General features: G+C 46.7%; 1 protein-coding gene across 4 annotated transcripts in view; it reads left to right on the top strand.

The window, feature by feature from the left end:
• The window catches only part of SAE1 (SUMO1 activating enzyme subunit 1), an 86,779-nt gene that overhangs the window by 29,773 nt on the left and 31,351 nt on the right, over positions 1–25,655 (top strand). For all 4 annotated transcript variants that reach the window (XM_031659121.1, XM_031659120.1, XM_031659123.1 and 1 more), the window contains one exon: positions 13,757–13,862. In XM_031659121.1, coding sequence (XP_031514981.1) covers positions 13,757–13,862 — 106 coding nt within the window. The remainder of the gene's footprint in view (positions 1–13,756; positions 13,863–25,655) is intronic.

The raw sequence follows: 25,655 nt of genomic DNA, 5'->3' as shown, positions 1-25,655 counted from the left end.
GTGGAGCTGAGCTGGAAGGTATCAAAATATGCCCCAGCTGACATTGTTAGTCAGCTGTTACACTTGAACAATTCAGGCTCAGATTCCAACCCCAAGCCCTTAAGGTTACGAGGCATTCAGTGCATTCCTGCTGACAATCCCCGGGATTCCAAACCTTGCCTTTGTGTGGCCTCCCAAGGGCCCTGCGGACAGAGTGGGCTGGACTGGGTTTTGGCCATGGCTTTGTCACCTTGCAATAACATGCCTCCTTCCGTTTTGGTACAGATGGCCCTGTGATTTCAAGGTTCTCTTCCAACACCAAAGATTCCTTGATTCTGATGCTGCCGTTCTGCCTAATTGTACAGAATAACTAGTTGGGTTGTGCTCAGAGAGTGCAGGGTAGGGGTGGGGAAGCAGCCGCTTCCTGTTTCCTGTGAAAGGTTTTCTGGTTAGGGTTCCCTTCCCCTCCCCCTTTTCCCTAGGTTTAATCAAAGGTTGTAAAGCCACTTTTGCTTCAAGGTACACTTTGTGCTCCTAAATTAGTAACGTTAAAAAACAAAAAGGAAAAACAGCCTGTGGTTTTCACACCCTCTAGGAAGCTGGTGGGCCTTTCTAGCACCTGTGCCATTCTAATAAATAAGGCCTTAAGAAAATGCCTTTTCCAGAAATAGGTGCTCAGTAGTTTGTTTGCTTTCTTTGGTGCCCAGGAGAAGATTTGAGACAGATTTCGTCACAATCAGGTCTCGGGCACAAGCCTCACATGGACACTGACGTTCAGGAGACAGGAGAGAGCAATGAGGTGGTGGTGAGGAAGTGCCCACAAAGGTTTCCCAGAGGAAGAGTTGTTTGTGTTGGCATGTGAGGGACAAACTTTCCAGGCACCAGAGCCCGGAGCAGTGCTCCGTCCGAGGAAGTAGTTTAAACTGAAAGACTGATGTAGGGGCAGAGTTGCTCTGGCTGCCCTCACTGCCACAGCCAGCTCTTTCTGTGAGTTGCAGAATGCCTACTGTGTGCAAGGCAGTGTTGAGCGCAGGGAATCACATCCAGTCTTGTTGTCCACACCTACAGCTGATAAAGAAGCTACGAGAAATTAAGTGACCTGACCAAGGTCACACAGCTGTGGAAGAAGGCGAGAGCGTAGACAGTGGGTACGGGCATAGGCTCACCCTATGATTTACAAAGAAGGATCCCCCTGAAGTTTCTAGGGTAATGTGACATATTAGGAGGATGGTAGGATAAAATGTGTGAACATCGGGATCATTCTGGAAAACCTTTAGGGTAAAAGGCCACTGTCATGCTCCCATGTTTACGTTTCTTTATCGTGAGTTATTTGTGTCAGGTGCTGCCAGAGATGATGAGATGCCTGACAGTGGTTACTCTCTAATAGCTCTTTAAAAATTAAAGACAAAGTAGGATTTGTTCCTGACTGCACCAGAAATACAGATTTAATTTTACTTCTGCTCCTGAAATAGGTGACTAATTTGGAGTACTATTAATACACTTTTCATGAATTAGTTGAGAAATTCCACAGTTGAGGAGTGATTCATTCTTTTGACTCCCTCTTTCTGAGCAATTTGTTGACAACCTTCTCATCCTCTCCCACACCCGTCATTAAAGAAACAGTCGAGTTCTTTTTCTTTCATGTGGTACCTTGGTTACCACTGCTGATGGCCCTTGAGATTGATTGTCTCTGTCTCCCCCCTTTCCATTTGAAGCTCCATAGGGGAAAGGCAGTCTTGTTCACTGCTAGACTCCTAGTCCAGTGTCTAGCACAGTCATATCCAGGGAATATTTGTTCAGTGTACTGGTGGCTGTTAACTGCAGCATAATCCAACAACCCTGGAGGAAATTATTTTCTTCCTTTTTTTTTCTTTGAAGCAAGGTCTCACTACTCTGTCACCCAGGCTGAAGTGCAGTGGTTCAAACACTGCTCACTGCAACCTCCCAAGTAGCTGGAATTACAGACATCCACTACACCTGGCTAATTTTTAATTTTTTTTTTTTTTTTTTTTTTTTTTTTTTTGAGGCCCAGTCTCATCTGTGTCACCCAGGCTGGAGTGCAGTGGTAGCGATCTCGGCTCACTGCAAGCCTCCGCCTCCCAGGTTCAGGCCATTCTCCTGCCTCCCAGCCTCCGAGTAGCTGGGACTACAGGCCACGCCACCCGCGCCCGGCTAGTTTTGTATTTTTTTTTTTTTTTTTTTTTTTTTTTGGGGGCAGGAGTCTTGCTCTGCCAGGCTGGAGTGCAGTGGCGGGATCTCCAGCTCACTGCAAGCTCCACCTCGGGTTCCATGCATTTCTCCTGCCTCAGCCTCCCGAGTAGCTGGGACTACGAAGCGTCCGCCACATTGCCCGGCTGGTTGCTGATATTTTAGTAGAGGTAGCGGGGAGGGTTTCAGGGGTTAGCCAGGATGGTCTCGATCTCCTGACCTCGTGATCCACCGTCCTCGGCCTCAAAGAGATGCTGGGATTACAGGCTTGAGCCACAGCGCCCGGCCCTGGATTTTTTGTATTTTTAGTAGAGGCAGGGGTTTCACCATGTTAGCAGGATGGTCTCGATCTCCTGACCTCGTGATGATCCATGCCTCGGCCTCCCAAAGTGCTGGGATTACAGGCTTGAGCCACCGCGCCCGGCCGCTAATTTTTAATTTTTAAAAATTGTTATTATTTCTGCGATGGAGTCTTGCTCTGTTAACCACGCTGGAGTGCACTGGCACAGTCTCAGCTCACTGCAGCATGTGCCTCCCGGGATCAAGCAATTCTCCTGTCTCAGCCTCCAGAGTAGCTGAGACTGCAGGTGTGCGCCACCACACTTGGCTAATTCTTGTGTTTTTAGTAGAGACGGTATTTCTCTATATTGGCCAGGCTGGTCTCAAACTCCTGACCTCAAGTGATTCACCCACCTCGGCCTCCCAAAGTACTGGGATGATAGGCATGAGCCACAACTTCCAGCCTGATTATTTCCGTTTTAAAAAAGAGTAATTGAAGTGACCTTCTTTGTTACCTATGAAATGAATTAACCTTCTAGTATATTAATTCTCATGGTTTAGGTTATTTGAGCTAAGCTGAGAGAACAGAATATCAAAGAAGACAATAGACTTGCCCAGAAATATTTAGAAGTCATTGAGTTGCCTGGACTGGAACCCTCGGGCCAGAGAGGTCCAAAATCCTGGCCTTTTGTTTTTTGTTTGTTTCTTTGTTTCTCTTTTTCTTTTTGAGATGGAGTCATCTCTGTCATCAGGCTGGAGTGCAGTGGCATGAACTCAGCTCACTGCAACTTCCGCCTCCCGGGTTTAAGTGATTCTCCTGCCTCAGCCTTCGGAGTAACTGGGACTACAGGTGTGCGCCACCATGCCCAGCTAATTTTTGTATTTTTGTTTTTGTTTTTTGAGGTGGAGTCTCACTCTGTCGCCCAGGCTGGAGTGTAGTGACGCAATCTCGGCTCACTGCAAGCTCCACCTCCCAGGTTTACGCCATTCTCCTACCTCAGCCTCCCGAGTAGCTGGGACTACAGGCACCCGCCACCTCGCTGGGCTAGTTTTTTTGTGTTTTTTTTTTAGTAGAGACGGGGTTTCACCGTGTTAGCCAGGATGGTCTCAATCTCCTGACCTCGTGATCTGCCCGCCTCGGCCTCCCAAAGTGCTGGGATTATAAGCGTGAGCCACCACTCCTGGCCAATCCTGCTAATTATTAATCAGAACTACTTGGTTCAAAGGAATGAAAATAGGGCAACGAGGGTTGTAAATTTGCAGTTAGGTGGAATGCTGATAGCAAGTTTTCCAGGTCGGAGAGTTAGTTGGGGTGGGGGATACTAATGTTAGCTTATCTGTCTATATTTAATTTTATATATTATTTATTTTTGAGATAGGATGTAACTCTGTAGCCCAGGCTGGAGTGCGGTGGCACGAACACAGCTCACTGCAGCCTTGAAATCCTGGGCTAAAGGATCCTCCCACCCACCTCAAGGTAGCTGGGACTGCAGGCGTGTGCCACCATGCCCTGCTAAGTTTTTTGGGGTTTTTTTTTGTTGTTGTTTTGTTTTTTTAGATGAATTATCTTCCTGTGTTGCCCAGGCTGATCTCAAACTCCTGGCCTGAAGCGATCCTTTTGCCTTGACCTCCCAAAGTGCTGAGATTATAGGCGTGAGTTACCGTACCTGGCCTATATATTTTTTTATTGTGATATTTCATGCACAAAAGAAGATATGCAACATCCATACAGATAACGGAACAAAACAAACACTATCCACTTTAAAAACACAAACATTTTTAGTACTTTTGTACCAATCTGTGTGCTGCTTCTCTATCTTCTATTTCTTCTCCCTGTGCCCTCACCAGGTAAGTAACCCCAGAGCTACTGGTACATTTGTGTGAATTAAAAAAGACACCTGGAAGGGGCAGATACAGCCCTGCTTGACTTCCTGTTTTATCACATGTTTATAAATCTAAGCAATGACATGGAACTTATTATACAATATTTTAGGCATAAATTAAGAATGATTTAGCTTACCATCATAGACCTGCCACTCAGTTTGAAGCACCAAACATTACTGGTACGGTGAGGCCCTCTGGCTTTCCCTCCAACAGAAGTTACCACCCTCCTCAGTTGGGTTTCTCATTCCCATGCATTTCTTCTTACTACTTATGTATTTCCAAGCAATACATAGAATTGTTTTGGATGCTTTTTAGCTTCTTAAAAACTGGTTTTATGTTGTATGCATGCTGCCACCTGCTTTTAAGGAGCAACAACATGTTTATGAGGCCATCTGTTTATATGTTGTTCTAGGGCTTTGCTGTCCATTTTGGTAGCCACTAGCCACAGGTGGCTATTTAAATTAATTAAAATCAAATAAAATAAAAGATTTAGTTCCTCAGTCTCACTGGTCACATTTCAAGTGTCCAGTAAGTACATGTGGCCATTGGCATCTGTATTGCATAGCACAGATTACATTCTGTTCCATCATCACAGCTAGTTCTCTTGGATAGCCCTGCAGGGCATTTCTTTTTGTTTTTTGTTTTGTTTTTTGCTAGAGTCTTTGTTGCATGAATGCATTACTATTTATATATCTATTTTTCTATTAGCATTTGAGTGTGCAAGTTTTTGCTGTTACAAATTGTGCTGCATAAGCATTTTGTTTGTGTGTGTATAGATGATCTCCTTGGTCTATTGTGTTAATTTCTCTTGGGTATGTACCTGGGAGTAAAATTAAGATAAGGGCATTTTCAGCTTTACCAGACCCTGTTAAGTTACTCTAAAGTGGTTTTATCAATTTATATTCTAGAACCAAGAGTATGTATCAGTAACATTTGGTAACTTCAGGCGTTTTTTTTCCATTCTGCTGAGTGTGAAAAATGTGTTTTGATTGTGGTTGTCATTTGTTAGAATACTTTTTTAAAGCTTTTTAAAGATTCTTGGCCCCTCTAATCCTCCACCCCCCCACCCCAGGAATTTTGATTGGGTAGGACCTGGGGATTATATTCATCTTTATATGCAGAATTATATTACCTGTTACTAATGTTCGGCCTGATTTAAGAAGTAAAATAAGGCTGGGTGCAGTGGCTCATGCCTGTAATCTCAGCACTTTGGGAGGTCAAGGTGGGCAGATCACTTGAGCCCAGGAGTTCGAGACCAGCCTGGGCAACATGGCCCCCTGCCTTACTTAAAAATACAAATAGCTTGCATGCAGTAGCACAAGCTGTGTGTCTCAGCTACTGGAGAAGCTGAGGCAGGAGGATTGCTTGAGCCTGGGAAGTGGAGGCAGCAGTGAGCTGAGACTGTGCCACTGTACTACATCCTGGGTGACAGAGCAACAAACACACTGTCTCAAAAAAAAATTTTTTTTTTTTTTTTGAGACGGGAGTTCTCGCTTCAAATTAGGCCGGAGTGCAGTGGCCGGATTCAGCTCACTGCAAGCTCCTCGGCCTCCCTCGGTTCACGCCATTCTCCGCCTCAGCCTCCCGACTACAGGCTCGGCCCACCGGCCCGGCTATTTTTGTATTTTATAGAGACGGGTTTCACTGCAGCTAGCTAGGATGGTCTCTCATCTCCTGACCTCTGGATCACCCATCTCGCCTCCCAAAAGACTCATAATTCCAAATGTGGAAAATACAGAAGAAGTTAACGAAATGTTAATCCTACTACCAAATAACTGTAACCTTCCTTTCAGTATTTTTCTATGTATATACAACAACATTAAAGAATTGTTTAATACATATAATATAAGATTAGCCTATTAATAATGGTTTTTTTTTTTGAGACGAGTCTCGCCAGGTGGCCCAGGCTGGAGTGCAGTGGCGGATCTCAGCTCACTGCAAGCTCCGCCTCCCCGGTTCACGCCTATCTGGCCTCCTTCAGCCTCCCGGTAGCTGGGACTACAGGCACCCGGCCCACTACCGGGTTTTTGTATTTCTAATAGAGACGGGTTTCACCGTTAGCCATGATGGTCTGGATCTCCTGACCTGATCCGTCCGCTTCCTCGGCCTCCCAAAGTGCTGGGATTACAGGCTTGAGCCACCACGCCCGGCCTATTAATGGGTTTTGCATTCATGGATTCAACCAACTGTGGATCACAAATATTTGGTGTGCTTGGAGTACATCCAAAAAAAATATTAAAATCATATTAATAAAATATTTGGGAAAAAACATTGTGTCTATCTGTTCCAAACATGTACAGACTTTTTTTTTGTCATTCTCCAGCAATACAATATAACAACTGTTTATGTAGCAATACATTAGGTATTATAAGTAATCTAGAGATGATTTAAAGTATATGGGAGGCTGGGCACAGTGCCTCACTCCTGAAATCCCAGCACTTTGGGCCAAGGTGGGCTTGACCAGCCTGGCCAACATGGTGAAACCCCGTCTCTAATGGAAATACAAAATTAGCCGGGCGTGGTGGGGCACACCCGTAAACCCAGCTACTCAGGAGGCTGAGGCAAGAGAATCACTTGAACTTGGGAGGCAGAGGTTGCAGTGAGCCAAGATCGCCCCATTGCTCTCCAGCCTAGGTGACAGAGCAAGACTCTGTCTCAAAAATAAATAAATAAGCAAATAAAGTATATGGAAGGATGTGCATAAAGTATATGCAAGTACTACACCATTTATTTATTTATTTAGAGACAGAGTCTTGCTTTATTGCCCAGGCTAGAGCGCAGTGGCGCGATCTCCTCCACCGCCGAGGTTCAAGTGATCCTCTGGCCTCAGCCTCCTGAGTAGCTGGGATTACAGGCTCGTGCTACCACACCCGGCTAAGTTTTGTGTTTTTAATAGAGGGCATTCCACCTTGTTTGCCAGGCTGGTCTCAAACTCCTGACCTCAGGTGATCCACCCACATCAGCCTGCCAAAGTTTTGCGATTACAGGCGTGAGCCATTGCGCCTGTCTTGTATATGTGTGTGTATATATATATGTACATGGTTTTGTCTTTTGCTTTTTTCACTCAATAAGCACTCCCCAAATCTGCTTTGGGGCGCGTGATTTTATTTTATTTTATTTTATTTTTGTTTTTTTGAGACGTGAGTCTCTCTTCTACCTCTGGCTGGAGTGCAGTGCATGATCTCGCTCACTGGTAAAGCTCCTCAAATCGGGTTCCTGCCATTCTCTGCCTCAGCTCCCTCCCAAGTAGCTGGGACTACAGGCACCCGCTAACGCACCCGCCAAGGCTGGGATTTTTGTATTTTTAGTAGAGACGGGTTTCACCGTGGTCTTGATCTCCTGACTCCAGGATCCTCGCCTCCCAAAGGCTGGGATTACATGGAGCCATCACACACTGCCGGGCGTAGACTTAAACAAATGTCTATGTCATTTTTCCTCTTCTTGCCTAGCTGTAATCTATTTTATCAGTCTCCTATTGTATCGAGGTTATTGAGGTTATTGCCATTTCCTACTATTCTAAATGGCTCCCAACAAGAACGATTTGATGGTTGGTGGGCTATGTGGAGAACTCATCTTTTATTATTTTTTTTGAGACAGAGTCTTTCTCTGTCGCCCAGGCTGGAGTGCAGTGCACTGCAACCTCTGCCTCCCAGCTTCAAGCGATTCTCCTGCTTCAGCCTCCCAAGTAGCTGGGACTACAGGTGCCCGCCACCACGCCAGGCTAATTTTTTGTACTTTTAGTAGGGACGGGTTTCACCTTGTTAGCCAGGATGGTCTCGATCTCCTGACCTCGTGATCCTCCCACTTCAGCCTCCCAAACTGCTGGGATTATAGGCTTGAGCCACCGCATCAGGTGAGGATTCATCTTTTATATTTACTCATAGGTTTTTAGCAAATGAAAAGCAGGTCGGATTCTGTCAGCTCATGCGTATTTATTGAAAGTCTAGTCTGTTCAGTGCTGTGCCTTTTCCTACCTCAGGAAACTGATGCCCATTTGAAGAGAGGAGGTGAGTTAATGCTGTAAGAAGGCTTGTTATTAGTTTTTTTTTTTTTTTTGAAATGGATTCTTGATCTGTCGCCCTGACTGGAGTGCAGTGGCGCAATCTAGGCTCACTGCAACCTCCACCTCCCGGGTTCAAGTGATTCTCTTGCATCTGTAGTACCTGAGTAGCTGGTACTACAGATAGTAGGTGGAACCTGCCACCACACCCGGCTGATTTTTGTGGGGTTTTTTTTTTGAGACAGAGTCTCGCTCTGTCACCCAGGCTGGAGTGCAGTGGTGCGATCTTGGCTTACTGCAAGCCCTGCCTCCCAGGTTCACGCCATTCTCCTGCCTCAGCCTCCCCAGTAGCTGGGACTACAGGTGCCCGCCACTACGCCCGGCTAATTTTTTATATTTTTAGTAGAGATGGGGTTTCACCGTGTTAGCCAGGATGGTCTCGATCTCCTGACCTCGTGATCCGCCCTCCTCAGCCTCCCAAAGTGCTGGGATTACAGGCGTGAGCCACCGTGCCCAGCTAATTTTTGTATTTTTAGTAGAGAAGGGGTTTCACCGTATTGGCCAGGCTGGTCTTGAACTCCTGACCTTGTGATCCACTTGCCTCAACCTCCCAAAGTGCTGGGATTACAGGCATGAGCCAAGTCTTATATATTTATTTATTTATTTATTTATGAGACGGAGTCTTGCTTTGTTGCCCAGGCTGGAGTACAGTGGCATGATCGTGATCTCGACTCACTGCAACCTCTGCCTCCTGGATTCAAGTGATTCTCCTGTCTCAGCCTCCCAAGCATCTGGGACTACAGGCATGTGCCACCATGTCCAGCTAATTTTTATATTTTTAGTGGAGACAGGGTTTCACTATGTTGGCCAGGCCGGTCTCAAACTTCTGACCTCAGGCGATCCACGGCTTTCCTGATGTGCCTGGGCTTCCCAAAGTGCTGGGATTATAGGTGTGAGCCACCGCACCCCACCTTGTTATTAGTCTTAACTAGATTGTTGATTAAAATCCTTAAGCCCAGAATTGTATGTGAAGGATGGTGGAGAGTGGCTCAGGCATTCTAGGCAGAGGCATTCTTGAGCTGAGGAAATGGAGAAGAGGAGGCATGTAAGTTACCTGTTTTCGGGTGTTCATTCCAGTGGATAGTGGATGCCACTCCCTGGCAGACACTGGTGGGCGCCTCACCTGAAAGACTCCTGATTCCCTGAAGGCATTGTGAGGTATATTTTTTCTTTAGAAACCTAATGCCAGTGGAGTGGGTAAGGCAGGTGTACCGCCTTTTGCATCTGCTGGTACAGGTTAAGCAGCTTGGTTAAGTTTTGTTTTGTTTTTAATTATTATGAGTTAGTTTGAACCAAAAGGGATGTTAAGTAGACTGCAAGAAGCACTGAATATTGTTATCTGAGAGGAGTAATAAAAACCAGGGCCACTGGGGAGTCCCAGAGGCATTAGGAATTTGTGGCCTTTCCCTTTAGAGCATTGTCATTATGTGTCTCTGCATTCCAACTTTCACATTTTCCGTTCCCAGGAGAGAAAATCTGATTGGCCTGGTTGGGGCCCTGTGCCCACTTCTGGCTGTCACCTGTGGCTTTCTCCCCCAGTTGTAGAGCACAGTATGGATACCTAGGACCCCAGAAATCTCCTGCCCAGACAACCCCAAGCTTCTTGTGAGCTGCTTCCCTGTTTTGCCTGTGCAGTGCAGGCCTTGTCACAATGTCTGAATGCTTAGGCCAGAGGCATGGGGGTTTGGTGAGAAAGGATGAGCTGGGTAGCCACACTCAAGTGCAGACCCACCAGTATTGTGGGACAGAGCCAGGCATGGGAAGACAAGTGGGCACGGATGGGGGCCAGCTTTCCCGATGTGCCTTATTCTGGCATAGAACTCCTAAGGAGTGTGAAAATTTCAAATTTGATCCAGGCCTTCCAGGTGGTTATGAAGAAGGCGTATTTGTCAAGACAGAATAATACAATATACTTCACTTAATAGTTTGTTAGTGTGATTTATAACTAAATATGTAGACATGATATATGGGTGTTCATTCATACTCTTGCCCAGGCCCTGAAAGTGTTAGCTCACAGGCAAGACCTGCCTGGGACTGAAATTCTAAAACACCACACCCACCCCCTACTCCGTTTCATCATATAGTAGCCTAACATATTAGTTGGTTCATTGCTTATAGTCAGGCAAACAACAGAGACTCCAAATTGAACTCTTGATAATTTTTGAAACCTGCCTGGTAATACTGTGTTTCCTCATTCTGATGGCATTCCCAGACCATATTGCAAATGACTTGATGTGTATTTCAAACTTGTTGAGAAGGGCCTGGTGGTCTATATAGCAGGCATTAAATGTCACCAGGCCGACTTCATGACTTATTTCTTGAGGTCAAACAGACCCATTGACAAAAAGATTTGAGGGCAGTGAAAACATCTTGTATACTATCTTTAACAATGGATTTAACTCCTGAAGGAAAGCCACCTAAAAATGACTGTTTTAATCTTCACTAGCAAATTGAACTTTTTTTTTTTTTTTGAGGCGGTGTCTCACCCTGTTGCCCAGGCTGGAGTGCAGTGGCATGACTTTGGTTCGCTGCAACCTCCACTTCTCAGGTACAAGTGATTCTCCTGCCTCAGCTTCCCGAGCAGCTGGGATTACAGGCACCTGCCACCGTACTAGGCTAATTTTTTTGTATTTTTAGTAGAGACGGGATTTCACCATGTTGTCCAGGCTGGTCTCGAATTCCTGACCTCTAGTGATCCACCCACCTTGGCCTCCCAAAATGCTAGGATTACAGGTGTGAGCAGCTGCGCCAGGTCAACATTTTGAACTTTTAAAAATTTATATATATATATTTTTTGAGACGTAGTCTTGCTCTGTCGCCTGGGCTGGAGTGCAGTGGAACTCAGCTTACTGCAAGCTCTGCCTCCCAGGTTCACACCATTCTTCTGCCTCAGCCTCCCGAGTAGCTGGGACTACAGGCGCCTGCCACCACGCTGGGCTGATTTTTTTGTTTTTAGTAGAGACGGGGTTTTACCATGTTAGCCAGGATGGTCTTGATCTCCTGACCTCGTGATCCGCCCACCTCAGCTTCCCAAAGTGGCAGGATTACAGGCCCTGCGCCCAGCAACAATTTGAACTTTTATCTGTCAAATCTGTTTGCATCCTTAGCAAGCTTTGTAAATGGCCTGGTAACTGATAGATCTTGGTTCACTTAGCTTCCCAAATTACGCTGTTATCGTCTTGTCTCTCTGTTCTTTAAATATCTGGTTGGGAGGGCATGGAGAGAGAGAGGGAGGAAGAAAGACACCTCTGTAAGTTTGAAATTATTTGCATCCCCCGCTCGCCATCGCCCACCACCAACCTTTTAAAAATATACAGAGTCTATACCACGCGTGGCCTAAAATAATTTTTTTTAGAGATGGGATCTAACAGTGTTCCCCCAGCTGGGCTATCTTAAACTTCTGAGGAGTAGCTAATTCTAAAAACTGCTTTTTTCTGGCTAGTCACAGTGGCTCACGCCTATAACCCCAACATTTTGGGAGGCCGAGGCAGGCAGATCACCTGAGGTCAGGCGTTCGAGACCAGCCTGGGCAATGTAGTGAAATCCTGTCTCTACTAAAAGTACAAAAATTAGTCAGGCATGGTGGTGTGCACCTGTAGTCCCAGCTACTGGGGAGGCTGAGGCCTGAGAATTACTTGAACCCAGGAGGCAGAGGTTGCAGCGAGCTGAGATCATGCACTGCACTCCAACCTGGGTGACAGGGGGGGAGACTCTGTCTGGAAAAAAAAACAATAAACAAAACCAAAACTATTTTTGTGTGTGTGTGTTTATGTGTGAACCATTTGTGAAAGTGGTCCCAGCATGATGCCACATGTGTCATTTCCAAATATTTCAGTCTTTTTTTTTCTTTTTTTTCTGTCACTCAGGCTGGATTGCAGCAGTACAATCTGGCTCACTGTTGCCTCTACCTCCTGTGCTAAAGCAATTCTCTCTTGCCTCAACCTCCTGTGAAGCTGGGACCACAGGTGCATGCCACTGCACCCAGCTAACTTGTAGAGATCGGGGTCTCACTTTGTTGCCTAGGCTGGTCTTTGACTCCTAGACTCAGGTGATTGTGCCACTTTGGCCTCCCAGGGTGCTGAGATTACAAAAGTGAGCCACCACACTCAACCGTAAATGTGTGGTGGTGATGGTGGTGGTGGTGGTTGTTTTTGAGACAGAGTTTCGCTCTCGTTGCCCAGGCTGGAGTGCAATGGTGCAATCTCGGCTCACTGCAACCTCCCCCTCCTAGGTTCAAGCTATTCTCCTGCCTCAGCCTCCCAAGTAGCTGGAATTACAGGTGCCCGCCACCACGTCCAACTGATTTTTGTATTTTTAGTAGAGACGGGGTTTCACTATGTTGGTCAGGCTGGTCTTAAACTCCTGACCTCAGGCAGTCCACCCACTTCAGCCTCCCAAAGTGCTGGGATTACAGGTGTGAGCCACCATGCCTGGCCTTGTAAATGGTATTTCAAAGTAAAAATATATTTCATTGCATTTATCAAGATAATTTGAGCTTTATAGGTCCTAGCCATCCTTCTGCCTACCACTGGGCTTTTGCAAATGCTGTTCCTGTTTCCACAACCTGGAGCTTTGTCCCATCTCCTTTATTGTTTATCTTGCTGTTATTTATTACTGTCATGTATCATCATTAAACCATTCCTCTGCCAGGAAACATTTAATTTTTGTTTTAGTTTACTATTACAAAAACGTTTTATAGAATATTGTTAGATTTACATTCTTGCCCCTCATCGTGGAAGTATTCCTGTAGTGTGAATACAGCCAGGGGTTTTTTGTTTTGTTTTGGTTTTTTTGAGGAGTTTCACTCCTTCATCAAGGCTGGAGTGCAGTGACACGAGCTCAGCTTACTGCAAACTCCACCTCCTGGATTCAAGCAATTCTCCTGCCTCAGCCTCCCAAGTATCTGGGAGTACAGGCAGCCGCCACCACACCTAGCTAATTTTTGTATTTTTGTAGAGATGGGGGTTTCACCATGTTGGCCAGGCTGGTCTCCCAACTTCTGACCTCATGTGATCCGCCTGCCTTGGTCTCCCAAAGTGTTGGAATTACAGGCGTGACCCCCCGCTCCTGGCCTAGCCAGAGTTAAAGAGCCAGAATGGAAGCAGGTCTTTGGGAGCTTGGCTCTGTCTTCCTTCAGTGCAGGGAGTTTGTGTTATCCATCCCCAGCCTCAAGGTAAGCACATAGTGAGTGTTCAATAAGCATTTCTTGGATCAAATGGCCCCTGCTTCTTTTAATGTTCAGTAAACTTTAAATAATGAGATTTTTCTACGATAGAGAAGAGCCACTGCCTTGTGATTGAAAATCAGCGTATGTTATTCCTAAGCAGTTCTGCCTTTTTTCCACAGAAGGTGGTCTTCTGTCCTGTTAAAGAAGCCCTGGAGGTGGACTGGAGCAGTGAGAAAGCAAAGGCTGCTCTGAAGCGCACAACCTCCGACTACTTTCTTCTTCAAGGTGAGGCCTCAAAGCACAACTTACCCAGGGAGGGCTTTTGGCTCAGATTTCTGCAGATGTGGTTGCAAGGTCCAGATGGTTTTGTGATGTTTGCCTTGGGTGACATTCTTCATTGGCTAGTTCTCAGTGATCACTTGAGAAAGGCATGTGAAGAGGATGAGGTCCACCATTGAACTCTGGATTCTGATGACTTTTGCTTTTTTTACTTGTTGAAATGACCTCCATAAGTTGACCCTATGGTAATAGTGTTACAGGTCACAGATTGAGCAGCCTCAGCCTCTTTTTTTTTTTTTTTTTTTTTAAACAGAGTCTTGCTCTGTCACCCAGGCTGGAGTGCAGTGGGGTGCAATGTCAGCTCACTGCAACCTCCACCTCCTGGGTTGAAGCGATTCTGGTGTCGAAGTGTCGCCAGTAGCTAGGATGACAGGCATGCACCACTGCGCCCGGCTAATTTTTGTATTTTGAGTACAGATGGGGTTTCACCATGATGCCCAAGCCCTGAAGTACTGGATTATAGGCATGAGCCACCATGCCAAGCCTGATCGACCAATTTCTCTTCACCCTTGTTTTTTTTTTTTTTTTTTTTTAAAGACGGAGTCTCGCTCTGTTGCCCAGGCTGGAGTGCAGTGGCCGGATCTCAGCTCACTGCAAGCTCCGCCTCCTAGGTTTACACCATTCTCCTGCCTCAGCCTCTCGAGTAGCTGGGACTACAGACGCCCGCCACCACACCCAGCTAATTTTTTTGTATTTTTAGTAGAGATGGGGTTTCACCGTGGTAGCCAGAATGGTCTTGATCTCCTGACCTCGTGATCCGCCCATCTCGGCCTCCCAAAGTGCTGGGATTACAGGCGTGAGCCACCGCGCCCAGCTTTTTTTTTTTGAGACAAAGTCTTGCTCTGTTACCCAGGCTGGAATGCAGTAGCGCGATCATGGCTCATTATAGCCTCTACTTCTGGGCTTAAGTGCTCCCCATGCCTCAGCCTCCTGAGTAGCTGGTACTACAGGCACACACCACTGTGCCCAGCTAATTTTTGTATACCTTTTGTAGAAGCGAAGTTTCTCCATGTAGCCCAAGCTGGTATTGAATTCCTGGACTCTAGTGAAATCCCCGCCTTGGCCTTCCAAAGTGCTGGAGTTAAAGGCGTAAGCCACCAGCGCTTAGTCCCCTCTTCAGAATTCTTTCACTGCCTCAAAACCAGCCTCAGGCTCATGAAAGGTGGGGTTGTTTTTCCTCTTACTATTAATGAACTACTTATCAGTCCATCTTTGCTGGTGCTCAGGAGACTATTAGTAAGTATTGGTTGGCTTTTCAGTGTTCTTCCTGTGCCTAGCACTGTTTTGTTTGTTTTTGAGATGGAGTTTCGCTCTGTCCCCAGGCTGAAGTGCAGTGGTGCGATCTCGGCTCACTGCAACCTCTGCCTTCTGGGTTCAAGCGATTCTCCTGCCTCAGCCTCCTGAGTAGCTGGGACTACAGGCGTGTGCCACCACACCCAGCTAATTTTTGTATTTTTAGAAGAGACAGGGTTTCACCATGTTGGCCAGGTTGGTCTTGCTCTCTTGACCTCGTGATCTGCCCACCTTGGTGTCCCAAAGTGCTGGGATTATAGGTGTGAGCCACTGCGCCTGGCAAACCTGGCACTTTTATTTTTATTTTAATTTTTTTTTGAGATGGAGTCTAGCTCTATTGCCCAGGCTGGAGTGCAGTGGCACGATCTCGGCACACTGCAACCTCTGCCTCCCAGGTTCAAGCAATTCTCCTATCTCAGCCTCCCGAGTAGCTGGGATTACAGGCGGGCGCCACCATGCCCAGCTAATTTTTTTTTTTTGAGATGGAGTCACAGCTCTATTGCCCAGGCTGGAGTGCAGTGGCCGCGATCTCGGCACACTGCAACCTCTGCCTCCCAGGTTCAAGCAATTCTCCTATCTCAGCCTCGGTAGCTGGGATTACAGGCGGGCGCCACCATGCCCAGCTAATTTTTTTTGAGATGGAGTCTGACTCCGTTGCTCAGGAGTGCAGTGGTATGATCTTGGCTCACTGCAGCCTCCACCTCCCGGGTTCAACCGATTCTTCTGCCTCAGCGTCCGGAGTAGTTGGGATCACAGGCACCTGCCACCACACATGGCTAATTTTTTGTATTTTGAGTATTTTTGTATTTTTTCGTATTTTCACCATCTTGGCCAGGCTGGTCTCAAACTCCTGACCTCAGGTGATCTGCCCACCTCAGTCTCCCAAAGTGTTGGTATTACAGGTGTGAGCCTCTGCGCCCGGCTGCAACTAATTTTTGTATTTTAGTAGAGATAGGGTTTCACTATGTTAGTAAGGCTGGTCTTGAACTCCTGACCTCAGGTGATCCGCCCGCCTCAGCCTCCCAAAGTGCTGGGATTACAGGCATGATAATTCTTTTTTAAGAGCCGGAGTCTTGCTCATATTACCCAGGCTGGAGTGCGGTGGCGGATCTCCAGCTCACTGCAAGCTCGCCTCCGGGTTCCGCGCCGTTCTCCGGCCTCAGCCTCCCGAGTAGCTGGGACTACAGGGGCCCGCCACCTCGCCCGGCTTCAGTTTTGTATTTCTTAATAGAGGCCGGGGGTTCACCGTGTTATGTAAGGATGGTGCCAGATATACGACGCCGTGATCCGCCGTCCAGGCTCCCCGAATGCGCGCGGGACCCGCGGTAGAGCCACAGCCCGACCAAACATGATAATTCTTAAAATAGTATTTTTTTGTTGTTTATTTATGCATTTTATTTTTTTTTTTTTTTTTTGAGACAGGAGTCTCACTCCTGTTGCCAGGCTGGAGTGCAGTAGGCAATCTTGGCTCACTGCAGCCTGATTGAGCAGGACAGCAGCCTCCAGCCTCCTGAGTAGCTGGGATTACAGGTGCCATACACCACACCCAGCTCATTTGTATTACAGAAGTGAGATGGGCTTTTCCACCACAAAGGGTGACCCGGGCTGGTCTCAAACTCCCAACCTCAGATGATCCACCTGCCTCGGCCTCCCAAAGTGCTGGGATTACAGGTGTGAGCCACCGTGCCCAGCAGGATGAACTATCTGAAAGTCCCAAATATCCATTTGTATGGAAATAATTAAATGGGTTGAGCAGGAATGAGTCTTGCATGTGAGTGGGCTGCACTCAGAAAATGCCTCCTCTTGATAGTGGGACCAGGTGTGGAAGAGGCGCCAGCAGTCAGAGCAGAGTCTTCTCCAGTCTGGGGTTCCGTGTGGGAGCAGCATCTGGGTCCTTTGGGAGAAGCATGTTGCTGACTGCCTCACACATAGAAAGCCCTCAGGGAACAGTGGCTGCTAATTTGCCAAGGTTTGGGTCTGACTTGAGCATCTCTAACTGCTGCTTATGAAAGGAGGCAACGGCTGGGCGCGGTGGCTCAAGCCTGTAATCCCAGCACTTTGGGAGGCCGAGACGGGCGGATCACGAGGTCAGGAGATCGAGACCATCCTGGCTAACACGGTGAAACCCCATCTCTACTAAAAAATACAAAAAACTAGCCGGGCGAGGTGGTGGGCGCCTGTAGTCCCAGCTACTGGGGAGGCTGAGGCAGGAGAATGGCGTGAACCCGGGAGGCGGAGCTTGCAGTGAGCCGAGATCCAGCCACTGCACTCCAGCCTGGTCAACAGAGCGAGACTCCGTCTCAAAAAAAGAAAAAAAAAAAAAGAAAGGAGTCAACTGGCCTTTGAGTTTACCGTTATCCAGTGGCTCTCAACTGGGGACATTTGGCACTGATGTCTGGAAACATTTTTTGTTGTTAGAGCTGGGTGGGGAGATGTTACTGGCATCTAGTGAGTAGAGGATAGGGGTGTTACTAAATATCCCACAGTGCACAGGACAGGTTCCCCATGACAGAGAGTTATCCAGCACAGAATGTCAGTAGTGTGCTGAGGTGAAGAAATCCTGATTTAACCCTCTGCAGTTTCCAGAATATTTTCTCATTCATCTCAACATCACAGGGGTCATTGAACTGAGGGGACAAAACTGTTATCTATGAGCAAAGTGGATATTCAATGCAGGTGCCACTGGCCATCAGCATCAGAAGTTACGGGGCTGGAGGGGTGGGCAGGTGGTTGAGGAAGAAACAGTAGCTTTATGACTTCTGTGGCAGGCAGTGGCGCATGATTGTTCCGAACAAGGCCTTTGGGCCAGGCGCGGTGGCTTACACCTGTAATCCCAGCACTTTGGGAGGCTGAGGCGGGCAGATCACGAGGTCAAGAGTTGGAGACCAGCCTGGCCAACATGGTGAAACCCACCTCTACTAAGAATACAAAAATTACCTAGGCATGGTGGCGCGTGCCTGTAGAATCGCTTGAACCCAGGAGGCGGAGGTTGCAGTGAGCCAAGATCACCCCACTGCACTCCAGCCTGGGTGACAGAGACTCTGTCTCGGGGGAAAAAAAAGAACAAGACCTCTGGAATCAAAACAGACCTGGCTTCCAGTGGGCCACTACCATGTTCTTTTAGATGGGTGATCTTCAGCCACTGGCTTCAAATTCCCTGAGCCTCAGCCTCAGATTTCCCTCTGCAGCTGGTGGTGTTAATAGCAGTTGCCTGAGGGCCTTTGTGAGATTAAGGTGATATACATGCAAAACACCTGGCACAGAGCAAGTCCTAGAGAACTCTGTCATCTGTGAAGATATGTGCTTTTTTTCTTTTCTCTCCTTTTTTTTTTTTTTTTTTTTTTGGCGTGTACACTTTTCAACTCCGGAGTAGATGATTTGTGATTGGCTCTGTTTTTCCCTTTTTTTTTTTTTTTGGAGACGGACTTCAGCTCTGTCACCTAGGCTGGAGTGCTTTGGCACAATCTCGGATTACTGCAATTTCTGCCTCCTAGGTTTAAGTGATTCTGCCTCAGCCTCCCGAGTAGCCAGGATTACAGGCGCATACCACCTCATCTGACTAATTTTTGTATTTTTAGTAGAGATGGGTCATGTTGGCCAGGCTGGTCTTGAACTCCTGATCTCAGGTGATCCACCCGCCTTGGCCTCCCAAAGTGCTGGGATTCCAGACGTGAGCCACTGCGCCCAGCCTGTTTACCCTTAATTCCATCCCTCAGTGGGAATTATGGCAACAGTCTTGTGAGAGCCTATGACACTTTGCCGGATGATATATCCTATCATGTTTACCGCTCTCTCCAAGATGGCATTATCTGTCATTTTCAGTTTTGAGTTCCAGGGCTTTGGATATGGTGATCAAAACATTCAGTTCAGTTGTTAACAGTCAGAAATTTCTTTTTTTGTTGTTGTTGTGGTAAAAAGCACATAACATAAAATTTATCATTATAACTTAAGTGTATAGGTCAGTAATAATCATACAATGTTTTACTTTATTTTATTTTTTTCTTTTTTTTTTCCTTTTTTTTTTTTTTTTTTGAGATAGAGTCTCGCTCTGTGGCCCAGGCTGGAGTGCAGTGGCCCGATCTCAGCTCACTGCAAGCTCCCACTTCCGGGTTTCGCCGATCTCCTGCCTCAGCCTCCCGGTAGCTAGGACTGAAGCCGCCACCACACTTTCGGGTAGTTTTTTTGTATTTTTTTTTAGTAAGAGCGGGTTTCGCCCGTCAGGATGACAGTGGTCGATCTCCCTGACCTCATGATCTGCCCGTCACGGCCTCCCAAAGTATTGGGATTACAGGCTTGAGCCACTATTACTTGACTCATTTTTGTATTTTTAGTAGAGGCGGGGACTTACCGTGTTATGCAGGATAGTCTCGGCCTCCCAAAGTGCGGGGATTACAGGCTTGAGCCACCGCGCCCGGCCTATTTTTTTTTTATTTTTTTCTAAGACGGAGTTTCGTTCTTGTTGACCAGGCTGGAGTGCAATGGCGCGATCTCGGTTCACCACAACCTCCACCTCCCAGGTTTAAGCAATTCTCCTGCGTCAGCCTCCTGAGTAGCTGGGATTACAGGCATGCACCACCACGCTCGCAAATTTTGTATTTTTGGTAGAGACAAATTTTTGTATTTTTGGTTTCTCCATGTTGGCCCGGCTCTCTCAAACTCCTGACCTCAGGTGATCCTCCTGCCTCAGTCTCCCAAAGTGCTGGGATTACAGGCGTGAGCCATTGTGCCCAGTCAATCATACAGTGTTAAAAGGAAGCAACCCCAAGTATCGTCTAGGCCAAGAATGGCAAATACGTATTTCCCATTCCCTCCATCCCTCACCTATGAAAGACATGGCTAAGGAAGCCCTCCACGTTGGCCAGCACATCTAAACCATCAAGCCACCTTCCCTATAGCTTCAGAATTCTTCATACAGTACTGCTTGCAGTCATTCTCTGTCCTGGCACACAAAATGAACCACTTTTCAATTCTACTTAGTCCAACTCTCTTTTCATGATAAAAATGAGGCCTAGGCCAGGTGAGGTGGCTCATACCTGTAATCCCAGCACTTTGGGAGGCCGAGGCGGGTGAGTCACCTGAGGTCAGGAGTTCGAGACCAGCCTGGCCAACGTGGTAAAACCCCATCTCTACTAAAAATACAAAAAATTAACTGGGCATGGTGGTGGGTGCCTGTAATTCCCACTACTAGGGAGGCTAGGGCAGAAGAATCACTTGAACCTGGGAGGTGGAGGTTGCAGTAAGCTGAGATAGCACCATTGTGCTCCAGCTTGGGAAACGAACGAAACTCCGTCTCAAAAAAAAAAAAAAAAAATAGACTGGGCGTGGTGGCTCACGCCTGTAATCCCAGTACTTCGGGAGGCCGAGACGGGCAGATCACGAGGTCGGGAGATGGAGACCATCCTGGCTAACGCAATGAAACCCCATCTCTACTTAAAATACAGAAAAATTAGCCGAGCGTGGTGGTAGGTACCTGTAGTCCCAGCTACTCGGGAGGCTGAAGCAAGAGAATGGCATGAACTCGGGAGGCGGAGCTTGCAGTGAGCTGAGATTGCACCACTGCACTCCAGCCTGTACCACAGAGCGAGATTCTGTCTCAGAAAGAAAAAAGAAAAAAAATTAGCCAGGCATGGTGGCGCATTCCTGTGGTTCCAGCTACTCAGGAGACTGAGGCTGGAGAATTTCTTGAACCCAGGAGGTAGAGGCTGCAGTGAGCCAAGATCCTGTCATTGCACTCCAGCCTGGGTGACAGAGCAAGACTCTGTCTCAAAAAAATCAAAAAAAATAATGAGGTCTAGAAAGGAAAGGACTCTATGTTCATATGAGCTGTGGTCCGATATTACTATGTCTCAACCCAAGTCTCCCAACTCTTCCAGGGTCCAGTTCTTTTACACCACACACAGGGCCCTTCCCAATATTTTGGATATCCAATATAACCTTTCCTCGGCTTTTCTCTTTGTAGCAGATGACAAGTCCTAACTTTTATTGTATGTATTGTACATTTCTGAAAATGTTTTTATTCCCTCTTGGTCCTCCTGAGCTGTTGTGTCTCTACAGGAGTGCTAAACCTGATACTATAAGGAGTGTTCGAAATGCAGTGGGCACAAGGATGTGATTTACTTTCTTTTTTCTTTTTCTTTTATTTTTTTGAGAGGAGTCGCCCTCTGTCACCAGGCTGGAGTGCAGTGGCGTGATTTTGGCTCACTGCAAGCTCTGCCTCCCGGGTTCACACCATTCTCCTGTCTCAGCCTCCCGAGTAGCTGGGACTATAGACGCCCGCCTAATTTTTTGTATTTTCTTTTTTTAGTAGAGACAGGGTTTCACCAGTTAGCCAGGATGGTCTTGATCTCCTGACCTCGTGATCCATCCGCCTCAGCCTCCCAAAGTGCTGGGATTACAGGCGTGAGCCACCACACCCAGCCCTGACCTCATATTGAGAAATACTTCTTTCAATATTTTGCTTGGTTATTCATAGAAATGAGATTCTCCAGTAATTTGACCTCATTGAATTTTTCCAGGAGAGCATGGCAGCTTCCCCAGGTGAGGTTACCTTCTGCCAAATATACTTCCCATTAAGTGTCTTTATGACCTGGGGCAAACAAGTCAACTTATATCTTTAGGGTTTTGTTTACTGAATTATAAAATGATAGGATTAAGTTAGCCAGCCAATCTCAAGTTTCTACATTCTGAGTAGTCAGTGAGAATGTAATAAAATAACGTTCCTTCCTGTGTGTTGTCTTTCAGCCTTTTAAAATTTTATACTTTCAACACCATTTGTGTATTTCTTTCTCCCCCCCGCCCCAGTAGGAGTCTCACTTTCTTTGCCCAGGCTGGAGCGCAGTGGTGCAATCTCGGCTCACTGCAACCTCAGCCTCTCAAGTAGCTGGGATTATAGGCATGTGCCACCAAGCCCAGCTAATTTTGTATTTTTAGTAGAGACGAGTTTTCTCCATGTTGGTCAGGCTGGTCTCCAACTCCTGACCTCAGGTGATCCGCCCACCTCGGCCTCCCAAAGTGCTGGGATTACAGGCATGAGCCACCGGGCCTGTCCTGTGTATTTATTTTATTTTATTTATTTATTTATTTATTTTGAGACTGAGTCTCTCTGTTGCCCAGGCTGGAGTGCAATAGCGCCATCTCAGCTCACTGCAACCTCCACCTCCCAGGTTGAAGCGATTCTCCTGCTTTAGCCTCCCAAGTAGCCGGGATTACAGGCGCCTGCCAACATGCCCAGCTCATTTTTGTGTTTGTAGTAGAGATGGAGTTTCACCATGTTGGCTAGGCTGGTCTCCAACTCCTGATCTCAGGTGATCCACCTGCCTCAGCCTCCCAAAGTGGGATTATAGGTGTGAGCCACTGTGCCCAGCCGGGTTTTTGTTTTTTTGTTTGTTTTAGTATTTGGGCAATGGAGTCTCTCATCATTGCTGGGGCTGGAGTGCAGTGGCGCAATCTGCAACCTTTGCCTCCAGGGTTCAAGCAATTCTCCTGCCTCAGCCTCCGGAGTAGCTGGGACTACAGGTATGTGCCACCACACCCAGCTAATTTTTTGTATTTTTAGTAGAGACAGGGTTTCACCCTGTTAGCCAGGATGGTCTCGATCTCCTGACCTCGTGATCCACCCACCTCGGCCTTCCAAAATGCTGGGATTATAGGTGTGAGCTACCACGCCCGGCCGTATTTCTTTTTTTTTTTATTTTTATTTTTTTTTTTGAGACGGAGTCTCGCTCTGTCACCCAGGCTGGAGTTCAGTGGCCGGATCTCTGCTCACTGCAAGCTCCGCCTCCCGGGTTTACGCCATTCTCCTGGCTCAGCCTCCCGAGTAGCTGGGACTACAGGCGCTCGCCACCTCGCCCGGCTAGTTTTTTGTACTTTTTAGTAGAGACGGGGTTTCACCGTGTTAGCCAGGATGGTCTCGATCTCCTGACCTCGTGATCCGCCCGTCTCGGCCTCCCAAAGTGCTAGGATTACAGGCTTGAGCCACCGCGCCCGGCCCGTATTTCTTTTAAATTATTATTTAATTAATGTAGTAGACATTATTTCATTAATTTAAATAGAAGATTCTCCAGTTAATCCCAAAGTTTTATTATAGTTAGAATCGTATTTTTGCTGTAGCCTGTTTTGCTTGCCACCCATAGCATTAAAGGTGAAGTCCATATCGAGTGGTAAGCAGTGTTTTGTCAGGGAAAAAGCACAGACTTTGGAGACCAATAGACCTGAGCTCAGCTCACAGCTCCCGCCCCCATCTCAGCTAGGATAAGCTTCAGTGTGTAAATTTTAGATCTCGCCTCCTGACCTGTAAAGTGGGCTGAGGGGGAAAATTCTTCTTTCTCCCAGCTGTAAGGAAGGTAGTGAGATGGTGGATGTGAAAGGTTGCAGGGACACAGCTTTTGTTGTTGTTTTGTGAGATGGAATCTCACTCACTCTGTTTACCAGCCTGGAGTGCAGTGGCATAATCTCTGCTCCCTGAAACCTCCTCCTCCCAGGTTCAAGCAATTCTCCTGCCTCGGCCTCCTGGGTAGGTAGGATTACAGCCATGCGCCACCATGCTCGGCTCATTTTTGTACTTTTATCAGAGACAGGATTTTGGCATGTCAGTCAGGCTAGTCTCGAACTACTGACCTCAAGTGATCCACCCACCTTGGCCTCCCAAAGTGCTGGGATTGCAAGCATGAGCCACCGTGCTGGGCAACCCAACTTTTATACCATTCTGATTTTTCTCTTTGGCTCTTACGGGAACATTTTACAATCACATACTGTGTAGCACCAGGAAGGAGTTTTTACGATCAAAGTTAGCACATTAGAAGTAGAAATAATTTAAAAGTGGCCTTGTTTTTTTTTTTTTTTTGGCCTACTGTAAAGTCTCAGTAACATTCTGACTTCAGAATGTAGAGTGGCTTTGGGGGATATCCAAGTTGAGTGGTAAACTTTGTAAGCACTACTCTTGTTTCCATGTTCCTGGCACGTAAGTTGATATATTTTCTCACAGTCTTTTGACAATCTTTAAAGTATAGTTGTTATCTCTCATTTTCCTTTAAGGAGACCAAGGTTGAGCATGGTTGTGACTGCTGAAAATCATATCCATGGTTTTATAGACAGTCAGAATTTAGACTTTACCTGTGGAATTTAGGTTGTTTTACCTGTGGACTTAGTTTTCAACATATTTAAGATAGATCTGTAGGTTGGGTGCGATGGCTTATGCCTGTAATCCCAGCATGTTGGAAGGCTGAGGTGGGCGGATCATTTGAGGCTAGGAGTTCGAGGGCAGCCTCACCGAGGATAAGCTGAGAAATCCCGTCTCTACTAAAATACAAAATTAGCCAGGGCAGCACCTCTAGTCCCTAGCTACTTGGGAGGAGGCTGAGGTGAGAGAATCTCTTTTTTTTTTGGGGGCGAGGTCTGCAGCTCTCTGTCGCCGGGCTGGAGTGCAGCTGGGATCTCGCTCACTGCAAGCTCCGCCTCCCGGAGTTCCACGCCATTCTCCTGCCTCCAGCCTCGAGTAGCTGGGACTACAGGCGCCATGCCTGCGCCCGGCTAATTTTTTTTTATTATTTTTTTGGTAGAGTAAGGGTTTCACCGTGTTAGCCGGGATGGTCTCGATCTCCTGACCTGCGTGATCCAGCCCATCACCGTGCCTCTGATCCTGGGATTTAGGCTTGAGCCACGTGCCCGGCCGAGGAAGAATCTTGAACCTAGGAGGTTGCAGTGAGCCAAAATTGTGCCACTGCACTCCAACCCTGGGCGACAAAACGAGACTCTATCTCGAAATAAAATAAATTAAATTAAATATCTCTAAACTAATACATCTCATTAAATTTCAAATCTGGAGTTCTGAGTTAGGGAAACAAGATCACCACGATACTAGAAAAAACTGGTGCAGATAGTATTAGACACAAAGATTATCTGAATTTAGGCCCAGATAATTGTCTTCTTTTTCCCCAAGAAACATTTGAATTGTATTTCTGTTAGATAAGCATCATAGTAAAAAGTCTTCAAACTTTTTGAAGGCATAAAAAGTTTTCTTTGTTAAACCCTCCCCATTTTTCTGTCTTCTAAATTTCTAGGGGAACTAGTGTTAAGTTTTTTAGTATCTTGTTGAAAAATGGTTAACAATTATCATTTGTATTTGTGTAATCAAACTGTGAAACACTGGTTGGGAACTTGCTTGTTTACACTTGATGGTGTAAATTACAGGGAAAGAGCATATATAGAGTGGCTTCTTTTGCTTTCTTGGCAGCATAATGTTGTATCCTTTGGATGTACCATCATCTATGACCAGTCTCACCTTGAAAGGCATGCATGTTTTCCATTTTTCCCAGTGCTTGGAATTTGTTTCCAAAATTGTTTCTAGGAACATGACTAATGTGACTGACGATGCCTTAGGAATTCCTAGTGGGGACAAGGTGCTTGGCTGGGATGCATACCTAAGAATACCTCACAAAGAAACCTGAT

Source organism: Papio anubis, chromosome 20 (assembly GCF_008728515.1).
Source record: "Papio anubis isolate 15944 chromosome 20, Panubis1.0, whole genome shotgun sequence".
Lineage (NCBI taxonomy): Eukaryota > Metazoa > Chordata > Mammalia > Primates > Cercopithecidae > Papio > Papio anubis.
Note: the sequence above shows the minus strand (reverse complement) of the source record. Positions and strands in the feature narration are given on the sequence as shown.